Source organism: Varanus komodoensis, unplaced genomic scaffold (assembly GCF_004798865.1).
Source record: "Varanus komodoensis strain SLA01 unplaced genomic scaffold, ASM479886v1 scaffold9, whole genome shotgun sequence".
NCBI lineage: Eukaryota > Metazoa > Chordata > Lepidosauria > Squamata > Varanidae > Varanus > Varanus komodoensis.
The window spans coordinates 1,855,278-1,870,514 of NW_025336598.1; the positions used below are offsets into that span (position 1 = coordinate 1,855,278).

The following is a 15,237-nucleotide window of genomic DNA, read 5'->3' on the forward strand; positions in this document are numbered from 1 at the left end:
ACAGTAGCTATTTTAATCAGAAGGTATGTGTGCTGACTCTGTAACAGATAATTCACTTATGGTGTTAGATGTTAGATATGTTGCATTCCATATAACCACTTGTATTATTCTCTTCTGTCTGCAGTATGCTAAAATTTGCACATTCTTAAAGAGTACCCAAGGCGGAAATAGCATGTCAACTGCTAAAGAAGAATGTAACCTTTGTGTCTATATTTTTCTCACAATCTTGATCTTTGACTTTCTTAAGTATGTATTTCTCAGACCACTTACACTGGAATACTCCCGGTGGACTGTGAAAGCAAAAATGCTGCTTTTCCAAAGCTAATGGCCTGAACATGCAGTTGAAGTCACTGGGACTGAGAAAGTTCAGCCATCGTAGGCTAGCATCAACTGCACAGTCTGCACACTGAAGCAAGGGCAATGTTGGTCTTCATCTTCCGGGCAGTGTGCCTTTCCACAAGGGGTCTCTCTTAGGCTTATATTGTGACTGATACACACACCAGCAATGGAGAGGATAGTAAATGAAGTAGTGCTTCCCCCTTCTCCAACTTGTTAGCTTGACACACTGAATGAGTGTTGATATAAGCAGTTAAATAGCTTGTATACTGCTTATGTGTGCTGAAGACACAGGTAGCTCTCTGTAAAAAAAAAGTGACTATTTTAGCCTGATTTGACAGCATTTCTGTACTTCTTAAAGGGAATAAATGAACCACATTAAATGCTTTCAAAATGAATTGCTTTTAATCAACTTTGCCTTGAATTTTTCTGGGGGATTGTGGTTCTGTGACATGGCAATTACTCCATGGAGTACCACACAGTTCAATTTTATCCCCCATGCTATTTAATATCCACATGAAACTGTTGATGGAGGGTATCCAGAAGTTTCAGCTGATGTGTCATTAGTATGCTGATGACACTCAGCAATACCTCTCATTTTCATTTACTCTAGGTGAGGTACTGACCATTTTGAACCAGTGACTGAGTGGGGAGATACATTGAAGCTTAATCCAGACAGGACAGGCATGCTGTTGATAGGCGGGTCCTCTGTCCAGGTGGATGATATCCATCCTGTCCTGGATGGCATTGCACTCCCCCTTAAAGGATAGGGTTCAGAGTTTGGGGGTGCTCCTGTTCCTGGAGCTATCCCTGGAGTGCCAGGTGGGCTCTGTAGCCAGGAGCACCTTCTATCAGCTTCAGCTGAAATATCAGCTATATGCCTACCTGGACAGGCAGAACCTAGCAACAGTAATCCATGCCCTGGTAACCTTGCATCTGGACTACTGCAATGCACTCTATGTGGGGCTGCCCTTGAAAATAGTCTGGATACTTCAGTTGGCACAGAATAGGGCAACTTGTCTGCTAAGAAGAACTAGCAGGCAAGATTGTATAACACCAGTCCTTTATCATCTTCATTAGTTACCAGTTGAAGTCCAGGGCTGCTTTAAGGGGCTTACATTGACATATAAAGCCCTAATGGGTTATTGCCTGAACATCTGAAGGAACATCTCCTCCTGTATATGCCTACCTGGATCTTAAGGTCATCCACTGAGGGCCTTCTCCACAAGCCACCTTTAAAAGATGTAAGGAAGGTGACCACACAACCCTTTGTGACTGTGTTGCCCTGATTGCAGAATCAGCTTCCCAGAAAGGTATACTTGGTACTGAGTCTTTATGCTTTTTGGTACCAGGCTAAAACCTTTTCATTTTCCCAGTATTTTAATTGCTGAATGGGGAAAGTCATATGTCATTTTATATTGTATTTTGTATCACCTGGAAATTCTCACCATTATGTAACCAATTTATGTTTTTACTTGATTGTATTGTTTTATGGTACTGATTTGCTTTTACTTTTGTTGTAAATCATCCAGAGAACCTCTGACTAAGCAGGCAGTATATAAAAGCTGTTATAAATAAATAAATAAATAAATAAATAAATAATATCCATTATATCTGAGTGATCCTTTGAATCTTACTGAGAATCTTGTACCCTTCCTCAACTGAAATATTGTTGCTCCCACAATAGGGCACTCCTTCTCTGAAGGTCCCCTGGCCCGAGGTGGGGAATCCCAGTGGCTGGGGGTGGGGAGGAGCGGGGAGAGCGGGGAGGTGGCAGCCTCAGCAGAAAGAGCCAACAGGGGGGAGTGAAAAACCAAAGGACAGACTGGGGGTGCACACCAGCATCTGACAGTGATGCTGTTGGACACTGTTTGAGGGCACAAAACAGGAAGCTGGGTTGGTGGGGTAGGAAAATACAGTATCTGAGGAGAGGCATGGCTAGCTGGGACAGTGTAATATTTCAAAACTGGTCTTTCCTGCAAGAAATGCTGCCTTAAGAACATATTTTCTTTAAGCCCTTCCATTTAATTTGTTCTCTCCAGTTTCTCACAGGCTTCCATTCTAACCGCTAACTTCTACTCAGACTTCCAGCTCAGACATGACTGCTTGTCTCAGGAACAAAAAGCCAAAGTATGTGATTTTTTTTAAAAAGGGAGTGGAACATTGGAACAATGGCAGTGCTTATGGAATTTAAACTTCTCCTGGTCCATCCCTTGAAGCTGCCCTTTGGGGGAATCATTTGGGCATGTGGTATCAAATAGCATGTTCAGGGGAGTTTTAGAGCAGGAAAATAGTGCTGGGAAGAGCTAATTATCCCTTCAGCACTCCTTCTCTCCAGGAGCATGTTAGATTCAATCATGGTTCTCCTGACACCACTTCTGGTTTGGCTCTTGCCAACAGAAAAATTTTACCTTCCTTTTCTACTTAGCTTCACCCTGCTGCATAGCCATGAGTCTGCTCTGAGATGGAACATCTCAAATAAAAGGAAACAAAACACTTACAAAAAAGTATGGTTATGTATAAGCTTCTCTTTACTACTTTGTCTTGGCTGTTGTATTGTGCTCCAGGCAGGCTATTTGCATAGGTTCACTCATTTCATTTACTTTTGTTTATTGGTATTAACAATAAGGGATGATATTGCTGTTGAACAAAACCATTAGCCAGGCAACATATGCACTGTTATATTTTTGCTATCAGACATGCTGCTGAGCAATTAACTAATCTACTTTATACTTCGGAAAAGTAAGATTATTGGATGTTGAACTCTAAACCTCATGGGCTTCTGATCATGATCACATTACTAGTGGTGGTGATATAATGTTGAATATCAGTTTGATTACTGAACTGACGTTGCTCCAAAACAAAGTCTGATGTGGGCCTTTGAAAGAACTGTGTGCATCCTGACCTCATTGCAGTGTTAATCTCAAAATGTAGGTGAGAAGAAGGGATCTCCCTTGAGATTGAATCAAGCTGTCTCTTTTAATCAGAGTTAAATTCTTTTTAATGCATATTTTTAGGAAAATACATGTTAGAAACTTTTTGTCTGATCTGTACAGTAAAATACTATGCTATAACTATTTGCCTGAACACATATTTTGGGGAGGTTAACCCAAATGTATGGTACAGATTTCAAAGTCTACCATATAATTACATGGCATATATTTATATACATGGCCTCAGTCAAGTTAGAATGTTTTTACAATGAATATACACTACAGTGTACTTTTATAGAATGATATGGAATAGTAATTCCCAAACCATTTGCCATGAGAGAACAGCTGATGTGCTGAGAGAACTAAATTAATGCAAGGCTTCTTGAGTCCAAAGTACTCACCTTGAGATGAAACTACCCACTGTATTGTTGCATGATTCTCGGCTCTAGCCTTGTCTCTCCCAGTCTGTCTCCACTGTGGTTGGGTAATTCAGCTTCATCAGGGCCTTCTTCCAGTGTTATACAATTGTGTAGGGCTGAGGTGCAAGAAGAGACATGGGTGCCTGCTTTGCTGCCTCCTTACTGCCCTCCACATGATTTAGTACCGATTTTCCCATTCCTATATGCTTTTAGAACACCTCTGTGTTCTGTGATTAGATTTCCAGGCACTGCCCTCAGAAATGGGTGCCTATTATACTCTGTATGTATTATTCCTCCTTTCCCAGTCACAATGCACCTGAAAAATGTGTCAAATTGAAAGAGAAACAAGGAATTGATTCTGTAGCCCTTTGTTCTTCTAGAATGACGGGCTGGTGCCAAAAAGGCCATAGTTCAGCGGCAGAACACATTCCTTGAAGTAGAACAATTCAGCTTGTAACTTGATACTTACCAGTACCATAGCCACTGCCCAGCTGTCATGTAACCCTGCTTGTAAGCAAGCAAATCGGGGAGGAGTGGTGGCAATACAACTGGGGACACAAGTGGTGGGGGGCAGGGAAGGCGAGGCATCAGCCCCAGTGATTCCGGCTGGGACACATGACAAATGCTGCATTGTAGCAAGTGCTGATCCCGGGTCCTGGAATCTGATGGGAAAACAAGCATCTCTACATTTTTGACAGGAAGGCCCTGTGGAAAGATACATGCTGATCTGCTAGGTTCACCTATTACAGCCTGCTCTGTTGTTCCAAGACTAACCAGTTACCTCCAGACAGTCACATGCAGGGCATGTTTATCATGCCTTATCATCTCCACCAGCTTCTTAAGAATTCTAGCATATACAGTATGAGGTGCTAATGTCTCACCTATTATTGAGGTGAGTTAGCTAGCTGTGCAGGTGTGCCCAATGACAACTGTCAGTAGGTGCTTTTCAGGCTGGGCCAGCTGAGGCATGACAGCTCATTATAAGGAGAGGTGCATGGTTTAAATATTTTAATAGGTGAAACAGGTAATAGATGTGATAGGTTAAATAAATTTGTCTTTCAGATGAAACAAGCCTATAAATAGCCATCCACACAGTTAGCTACGGTTCTATGAATAGACTTCTGGTGATCAGCAGAGAATCTTTTCTGAACTCATTATGGTTTCATCAGGAGTTTGGTGTATTGCAAACAACTGACATAGACTGGCCTTGGAAGATGGGCTGGTATAAGTATTAGTGGTTTAGTAAATTTAGTTCAAGTATGATGTAAGATCAACATCTTTGTTTTAATGGTGTCCTATTTTAACTGTCAAAATATTTTCCCAGATCTTGATCTCTTTGTGGTAGTTGTTTATGGTCAGTCTTCAAAATGCAATGATGTCATGGCTCAAACAGACTCAAACAGCTGATTATCAAATGGTATGATAAGACATGCCAGTTTGCCATGAGAAATGTTAGTTAAATACCTGAAGGCTACCAGGAGTTTCAAGAACCCATCCAAGAGAAGATTGTCTGCTCAGTCTCAGATCTCAGTCTCAGATCTCACCTTCCTCGTACCAGAAGGTGACAAACTTAGAAGACTGAATAATCCACAGCAATTTCTTCTTTTATTCCCTGAAACATTTTGGGTAGAAGCAAAATGTGCAGCTATCAGAAAACTGGAAAATATTATACTAAATGTATATAAAAAGGCAAAGAGCAAAAAACTAAAGGGATATGCATACTTAATGAGATATTGTAAATGTTTTTAGATTATTTTAACTCTCTGTACACTGTTCTGAGAGCTAATCAAATGGTTTATAAAAACTTTAAATAAATAAATAAATTTATAGTGAAGGAGATTTTGTTTTCTATTTCTGAATATGTTTTTTATATATATTTATGGTAATGGTAGTGTATGGTTTGTTTTCTAGGCTAACTGAAGCCCATCAAACAGCTGTCAAAGTCGTAAGGAGAATGCAGTATTTTGTAGCCCGGAGGAAATTTCAGGTAATGAATGTCAATAGCAGCAGAGCCAAATAGGCCATGTAAGGTGTGCTGGAATAAATACTCAAAGAGAAATGCACAACCCACCTCTTCACCCCTCAAAAAACCCTGTCCATGCACCAAACTGTTTATACACCAAATAGTTTTCATGTGTTCATGTAACATCTTGGTTAACCAAGACTTAGAGCATCACAAAGCACCCAAAGAAGTGAATTATTTGTAAATCAAGTTTACATTCTGAATCTGTTTCTCAAAATTTGAATTTCCATTTTTGAGCAATGCATGTTAATTCACTACTGCAGTTGATACGCAATACCTTTCTTTTTCCTGATTGGACTAGAATAATATACAGTGGTACCTTGGCTCACAAATGCCTCAGTTCACAACCAAATCGAGTCGCGAACAAAAATTTCATAAAAATTTTGACTCAGGTTGTGAACTCTGCATTGGGTGGCAACCGTGATCACATCCATCTCCCCACCCCACCCCAAGTGGGGAGATGGCCACGATTGTGTGTGCACTCGTGCAGGGAAGACAAGTGCGATCACGGTTGTGCTCGGGGGGGGGGGGGGAGATGGCCGAGATCATGCCCGTCTTTCCTGCACGAGAACACAATCGCACCCGTCTTTCCTGCATGAGTGTGCCCACGATTGTGCCCATCTTCCCTGTGAGTAAAAAGAAATATTTACAGAATGGATTAACCTTATTTACATTTAACCTTATGGGGAAATTTGACTTGGATCATGACCAATTTGGGTCACGATCAGAGTCCTGGAACGGATTAAGTTCATGAGCCAAGGTACCACTGTACTAGCTGTTCAGGGCCCCTTGATGCTCATATCCTGATTGCCAAGGAGCAGATCCTGAGAGCTAAGAGTCACAGTGGTGCATAGATGAGGAGACAGAGCATCTTGTGAGGATGACAGATGTCACAGGGTAAGTTAGTGCAGATCTAGTCTGGTTATGCTGGTGGCTCAGGTGAGAACCTAAGGAGCATTGGAGTAGAGCTAATACCTATTTGTTCCATCAGGTCAAGGAGATAATAGCTAGTCTGCTTGATTCCTCCCTTTATCAAGCTGAGATGTTAGTTCTCTTTAAGACTGTAACAAGGAGAATGCATTCTTGAAACTTAGATTCAACCTCCAAGTCCAGCAAAACCTTACTTTTATGCTACCTTTCTGTTTACAAGAGAAATTCAATTTACTGCCAAAATTAAATTACTTATACAGTTCAATTCCAGTCAAATTTTTAAATAAACAACTAAATGACAAAAGATTCAATTTATTTCAAAAAATACAAAATATTAATTATGCATAAACTGAAAAATGAGGAAGAAAAAAAGAGTTGTATATTATCACATTATTCATTTTACTATGAATATGCAAGACCACCAATCACAAAAGATAACCTCCAACTTTTTGTGGCTCTGGGCAAATGTAAGGTTAAGCCCAGCTAAATTGCATGTAACCTCTAGTATTTACTTATAAATTCTATCAAAGGAAGAATAGGTATAGATATAAAGCTTAGTAGTGACACATTTAATAACCATTTGTTAATAAAATTTAGATGTACACTACAAAAACATAGATGGAACATAGATGGAAGGGAGAAAGGATGCTGTGGTTTCCATATTTTCAAACTGGAGCATCTATACTGGATGTATACAGACCAGCCACATAAAACAAACCACAGAATTTCAAAGTATGATAGTGAAGGCAAAATTACTGTCTAAAATGTGTAAATTTTTATTAAAATTAAAGTGAGATATGGAGTGAGTGAAAAAAAGTGTTTAGATGGATGCAAGTAAAAGTCAAACAGATTGGATAATTAGGATCATTTCAAACACCACACATTAAAACAAACAATAGCTGCATTGGTTTTAAAATATAATATTAGCATAAGAAAGTCTAAAACTGAACTAGTAACCGAACATTAAAATTCTTTAAAATGAGTAAAAGGGGGAAAAAAAGACAAGCCTTTTAATGAAATAAGGTTTTAGAAACCCACTGAAACCGTAGCTAAAAGTTTTTAGAAACTGTTACATGATTCATTTCATCAGGCATTTTTTTCTTTGTTCCTTAAACTGGCTGCCTCAGCTGCAGAGTCACAAACCAATTTGACCATTAGAGAAAATTTAGCCTCAAGCCAATTCAAGAGAAAATTCAGCTTGTCTTCAGCAGCCTGGTTTCTCATATGACCAAGAAACTGAGATAAATAATGTTCTGTGCATCTGGAATATAAGCTACATTCCAATAAATAGTGAGCCAGACCTTACACTTTTGAGATATCATGTATACAGAATTTGCCTTGAACTGGTGTACCCTGAAATCTGCCTTGTTGAATCATCATCTGTTTGAATTGCAAATTTGTAAAGGCTGAACACAAATCCCTTTACTGAAGAAGAGGTAATTTTATTCCTGTGTTTTAGCCCTTGCTAGCCATTTCAGAATCCTTATGCTTGACAGGGCAGGTATGTCTACCTTTTAAATCTTTGTTTTAAAACTTTTTTTTGGTTAAGACTAGAAGCACTAGTCTGTACAGTGAGACCATAGCTTAAAAGATTTTGCCAGAGTTTTGGCCATCTGCTCATTTAGGCATTTCTTAGGGAGCCTGGTATCACTCATTCAATATAGCTTACATCGGTAGATAGCCTGTGGTGGATCAGGTATGAGACTGCATCTGTTCCAAATTTAGTCCCTATTCCAGGAGCTGGTGTGGATTTTGACACACCTAAAAGTGAACAGAAGAAGTGGTTCTGAACCCTTTCAGTTTTATTATTATCGGCAAAGCTCTGAACTTGTGCACCAAAAGTTGGTAGTGGCAGTACCTTTGCCTTATACATTCTCACTAGTTGAAATGAGCTGGGGTATCCATAATTTAAGAGCCTAGTGAAATTTTGGGCATAGGCAGTTGTTTCAGCTCATTAATCTTGGTTCTAACATTCAGGTTCTTACGGATGAAAAGATTAAAACAAACAAACAAACAAACAAACCCACCTGCTCTATTTCATTAGCGTCTAAAACCACTTATGTCATTTATTTTTCTTGCCAAAGATCAGCACTTTTGATTTTATATGGTTAATTACCAAGTTGTTCTACTAAGATAAGGCACTGAACTTTCCCAATAGTCTGTGCAGCCCTATCTGGATAGCACATAGTAAGATCATGTTGTCTTTACACAGAACAATATTAACCAAATTGGCATATAAAAATCTTGGCTATGACAAAAAGAAGCTACATACATTCAACTTGTTTTCAGCAGTTTTTCCCATAGAAGTTTTATGTTTATAATGGCAAAGGCAGCATACAAATCAATGAATGCAGTGTAGAGCTCTCCACCCTTTTCAGTATATTTTTATATCAAGTCTTATAATTTCTAGGGCCCCTCTAATCTCCTGTACTGAAGCCTTTTTAAAAAGACTACTATACTGGATTTCTACCCATTGTTATTTATGTGAGTACAGAACCAGCTGTTAAAGCAGTCCATCAGTTTACATTATCCTTAAGTTCAGGTGGCAAAAAGTCTTCTCCTGGATCTGCATTGTACCTTGATGACTGCATAAGCAGATACATTTCCTGAATAGTGACTGGTGGCCATTTGGAGAAGTAATTGATATTCCCAAGAGTTATTTCCAATTGTAATTTTCTACAAATTGTTGATTCTCCTTTGAATAAATCAAGGTAGAAATCCTCCCAAACTGAGCAGGTATAAATACTTCTCAGATGTAATATGATTCTCATAGTCATCCACAGACTAATTGCAAGATGTGTGCTGAATTTTTTCTCTTAACCTCCAGTTTCAAACCTCCCCAGCTTTTATCAACATAGCTAGCTTTCTTGGCTGTAATTAACTTTTTATATCTTTGCCTAAGTTTGAGCACAGTCCAAAGACTCACATGCTTTACTCACTGATGTTCTCAAATGTTTCCTCAGCATTCAACATTCTGTGTCAAACCACAGGGTTTTTATAGTTCTTGCTCTGCTTAATCAAACCCTTATAAATAACGGAGGTTTATTTTGGCCAGGTCAACTCAAATTATATTGTTTTTATATTGTGTTTATTTATTATTGTGAGCCGCCCTGAGGCGTCGGCAAATGGGGTGGCATAGAAGCTTCCTAAATAAATAAATAAATAAATTCTGGGAGCTGATAGACTGGACTACATAAAACACAAAATCAGTACCCACCTCAGGAGTACAAACCACACCCCAAACTCTCTTCCTACGTTTGAATACCGAGCAAATTTAACCTGTGCTGTGTCCACTTGTTCCCATCTTTTTTCCTGCACTATATCCAACCTCTGCATTGCCCATTTATCTGGCTGAGTCATTGTTCTTAAATTGGATTCAAGAATTTACTGGGTTGATATTGACTGGTGAGGACCGTCTTCTCTAACATTCACTGAAATGCTAGAGAACAGATGAGCAGATTAGACACACAAATATAATCAATGTAACTACCTGCATAAATAGTAAAATATGTATAAGAATACGAAAATCCAGATTTGCTTGGTCATAGGATCTCTAGTTGAGTATATTAAATTCAACAAACGTCAAACAATTTACTATCACTAGAAAGCCAGCAATAAATCTCATAGAACTCACCCAGAGTCCCCACTGCTCCACTGATTTTGCAGGTATTGATCTAATTCTAGCATTAAGATCACCCAAGATGGATGCAAGATATAGGCAATAATAATTCAATTAGAAGTCTGGGGTTATTTATGGTCAGCAGTTATTTACCACTAATGCATACTGGAGAAAATATTTACAAAATGATGAGGACATGGTAGGGCTGGGATGAACCCTTTTGGAATCTATCCCTCTAGTGTCTGCAGACTTCCTCTCATACTCAGTCTGGTCCTACAAAGCACGCTGAGCCAAGAGGAAGTTGTCAAATACTTGTGGACCCTGGTTGTGCAACCAGTAATATTCCCCATCAGGAGTGGCTGCAGGATGCGAAAAGGGGGCAACCAACCTTCTTCCCTGCTTGCATCTGGCAGCAGTGGTGCATGAGGAAAGAGGCATCATGAGTGAGCATGCCAGGTACCCTTCCTGGTGACCAACTCCCCCTCCCCCCAACACTGCTGGGGATGGTAGTGTGTGGGGAAAAAAGGAGCTGTCAGCAGGTATGCCAGGCACGCTTCCCAGTGACCAACTTTCTTCCCTGATTGTCCCTGCCTGCAGCAGCAGCACACAGGTGGGAAAGGAACATGGTTTGCACAGCATGTGAGGTCCAGTTCCTAGCAAGTACCCTGCAAATGCAGAGCATGCTTACCAGGAGCTTAGACTCTGGGCTGCTACAAAGTGGACTAGAGTCTGGGTAGCTGAGCCCAGGGATTCCAACAGATTACCATCTCCAAACAAATCCCTAGTACATTATTTCTGTGGCAATAAATAAAATTAATAAAAATAATTATCCCAGTGATCCAGTGGTCAAGAAAACTTTTACCACATGTGGTGGGTTGTACAATTAAAAGGAAGTAAACTAGTAATAGAAAAAAAGACCATGTTTTACTATTAAATCTGATCCAGTGTTATTTCTCCTAACCTAATGGATTTAATATGAAAATAACATAGAAAGAACACACTGATAGGCAGTGGGTCTAATTCTGGGGTCTCAAAGGGAAATGAAGATGTCCTCCCCAGACAGTCCATTTCAGGGACACCACTAGTGGTAGATTTGCACCTACCTAGGAGCGCATAATTACGGGCCCCAGTGTGGCTATCACTCCTCTGTTGGCAAGTTCTTCCCAGAGATAGTAGCTTGCCTTCCTGAGCAGGCACAAAGTAAACGTGCCACCATTCAGAACTTTAGAGACTAGATTTTTTTCAATGAGTAACAAAGTGATGCTTCTGCTCAGTGTAACAGACCACACAACTTGGCAGGCAGGAGGTCCCAGGCTCAGTCCTCCACCTCTCCAGGTGGGGTGCAGAAAGAATCCTGCCTGTAACCCAGGAGAGCCAGTCAGTGTTGACAATCCTGGACTAGACAGACATGTAGTCTGGCACAGAGTATTTGTTGTTGTTGTTGTTGTTGTTAGTCGCAAAGTTGTGTCCGACCCATTGAGACCCTATGGACAACATTCCTCCAGGTCGCCCTGTCCTCCACCATTCCCCGGAGTCCACTTAAGCTCACGCCAACTGCTTCAGTGACTCCATCCAGCCACCTCATCCTCTGCCATCCCATTCTCCTTTGCCTTCAATTGTTCCCTGCATTAGGCTCCTCTGCAGTGAGTCCTTCCTTCTCATTAGGTGGCCAAAGTATTTCAGTTTCATCGTCAGTATCTGGCCTTCTAAAGAGCAGTAAGGCTTGATCTCCTCTCAGACTGACCAGTTTGATCGTCCTGTGGTCCAAGGGACTCGCAGGAGTCTCCTCCAGCACCACAATTCAAAGGCCTCAATTTTTCGGTGCTCAGCCTTCCTTATGGTCCAGCTTTCTCAGCCATACATTGCAACTGGGAAAACCATAGCCTTGCCTATATGCACTTTTGTTGGCAGGGTGATGTCTCTGCTTTTTAGTATGCTGCTGGCACAGAGTATGCTCTTAGCAGTTGCAAGAGCAACAAATGCTTCATGCTTTACTTCTCCTCCGCATCACCCTTCCTCAGTACTCCACTCTGTCACCCTGAAATCTAGTCTTATATTTAATTTTTCACTCCTTCCTCTGGCCTGTATATATAAATGTGTACTTGATTTTTAAAAAATTATAAACCACAACAAAATAACATATAAAACAAATTCTGACTTCAGGTTTGAAATTCAGTCTTAAAATTTCACCATCAAATGTCAGAATCTAAATTTAACACCAACATTTGGTTGTTTTAATGACCTGAATGAAAAAGTTAGTATTAAAAAAATCACCTCATTTTGTTTTAATTCGCACAGCAGATATTTTGAAATATTGACTGCTTCTACAGAATTTTTGCATGTCCATACTTGGAAAGTAGCCATTCCACATAAGTTGGGCTCTCACTGCTGCCAGAAACAGAAAATTAGAGGAGAATGTAGAACTGCTCGCTGCCGTTCTCTATCTCTGTGGGATGATGATGATGATGATGATGACGATGATGATGATGATGATGATGATGATGTCTCAGTTTATCTTTTCTTAGTGACGATTGCTCATGCTTCATCCCCTCCAAATCCCTGAGGAAAATTAGTTACTGAAGGAGAGCTAACCAGAGAAAGCAGTAAACAGCAGCTCTAACATCCCCTTTAGCTTTCTCTGCCTGTCATGGGGTGGGAAGTAGCAGAATTCTCAACCTGATGAATACATACGACTTTCCTTTCTTTCTTTCTTTCTTTCTTTCTTTCTTTCTTTCTTTCTTTCTTTCTTTCTTTCTTGAATAAGTTTTATTCTTAATATTCTTAATAAACCTAACCAAAAAACCCCCCTAAAAATAACATCAATCCTCAAGAACATCGGGCCTGCTGGGTCAGCCCCCCACATTTTTTTTCTTTTTAAATACATACGACTTTTCATGTGATGAGTGTAATGTGCAGTCATCTCACTTGAGACTGCATGACAGGCCACTTGCTTAAATCACATGTTCTTGATTTTTCTGGTCTTGTTGCTTAAAAAGAACAATTCAGAAAATGAGCAAGAGGAAAGATGCCAGATTAGTTTTCTTCATTCTAGATATTTATGAGTGAAGTCATTTAAAGCATTTGACAGGGCTTGGCCAGTTTTCATTTTACATTACTTAACAACATAAGTCTTTAACACTGCTGATTCTTCATGAACAAAGGGAGGTCTGCAAAAATAAACTTTATTGGGAAGAATAAAATTAATTGTGCATTTGGGTAGCCTTTACTTTTTTCTGGTTTTGTTTTCAAAACCTTTTTAGTGAATCTAGGCTCTAAGCCATTATGATTCAATGGAAACCAAAAAATAGTAGGGGGGTGCATTTAGACAAACTATTCTCAAAGCACCCCTGTCAGTCAATCCAAAGAATGATACTGGCATGGTTGTCCTGCGAGAGAAACAATGGGCTGCTTTTTTTCTGGCCAGAAATTATGATGTGTCAGCGTCTGTAAGCAATGGAGTTGGAAGAGAGGAGAAAAGCAATAATTCTTAAGCCTTTAAAAATTGAAACTATAACAGGCCTCCTTTTCCCTCTGAGTGCATGCGCGCGCGCGCGCGCGCGCGCACACACACACACACAGAGAGAGCGAGAGAGAGAGAGAGAGAGAGAACAATAAACCTGTGTTCCCCAATGCCAGTATCCAGGTAGGCCCAAACTGTTGAAGACTGATTAAAATAGTTTTGTCTGAATGTGCTTGCTCTCTTGTTCTCTCTTTTGCAAGATTTATTTTTCCTCCCTGCTTTTATCTGCAAATTCTAGGATCCCATGGCTGCACTCCAAGCATGACTCCATCACACACTGGAGGTGTTTAATGCATGCTAATGGCTCCAGCTGAGGTTGTGGCAGAGTAGAAACAGACAACACAACTAATGAGCTGTTGTTAGTCATTTTTCAATTACTAGATTTTTCAGTGTACCTTCTTCCTTTTTTCTATTCCCTTGAAGCACAGCCAAAAAAGAGACCCATTTTTCCCCCAGATTCCCCACTGAGCTTGAGTAGATTCCAAAACAGCAAAAAAACAAAGCTAGCACAGTTCCCCCCACCCCATTCTCTCTGTTTACTCCACTAATAATAGCATTGCCATGTAAATTTAACAGGTTCACTTTTTCTCTTTTTTTGGTGCCCAGTCTAAGTCAACCCCATCTAGACTTTTATCTGTCTTAGATTTTTATCAACAAGTCAGTCTAATAGCAAATTGAAACTGGAAGAACTTTTGGATTTTGACGGTGTTTTCCTTTTTCAGTTTTACTTGTATTTTATAACTGTATGCAGGGATCAGCTCCCAACTCTAACATCCAGCATTGCAAGCATCATTTAGTTCCAAAGCAGATAGCACCAAACTCAAATATTTGTTGGGTTCCCTTTTTGACTGTAAAACAGCACAATCCTCCAAGAGAATTTCTCCATGTGCCATTTTAAACCCTTAGATGCTTTGCCAGACAGTCAGCTGGTTTGCACACATGCCCATGCATATAAGCAGCAGTGTGACCCACAAAGGTGTGAGTGCACCTAGACATGGGACCCAGCTCCTTTGAGCTGAAGGCAAATTAGAAGGCTCTGTGAATTTGAATGCTGACAACAAGGTTGCTTGCCTTTAAAAAGTCAGACAGATTATATGCTTTGGCTTCCATGTGGGCAGCCCTACACACAGGATGGGCAGCTGTGGGCAGCTGTGCATGTGCCCACTTCTACCATGCTGTGCTGATCCTCATTAGGTTCTCATGTTGTTGCATGTATCCCAAATTTGTACTTTTGAGCCCATGCAGTCTGTGGAATAGTGAGATATTTGCACTCTCAAAGTTTCCTCAAAGAAAATGCTCATAAAAAGGTATATAATATGGGCAAGTGCAGAAAAGTGTGTACAGTAGAGAAAACTTCAGGAAAAGTATATATATTAGAGAAAGATGTTCACAAAGGACATCATATTAAAGGAGATGACTTACAAAATGTTTATAATAAGAAAAATGCATGCAAAAAA

General features: G+C 40.0%; 1 protein-coding gene across 1 annotated transcript in view; it reads left to right on the plus strand.

Moving 5' to 3' along the window:
- The window catches only part of LOC123017177 (potassium voltage-gated channel subfamily KQT member 1-like), a 485,580-nt gene that overhangs the window by 239,085 nt on the left and 231,258 nt on the right, over positions 1 to 15,237 (plus strand). The window contains exon 14 of the mRNA XM_044418339.1: positions 5,600 to 5,675. Within this exon, the coding sequence (XP_044274274.1) occupies positions 5,600 to 5,675 (76 nt within the window). The remainder of the gene's footprint in view (positions 1 to 5,599; positions 5,676 to 15,237) is intronic.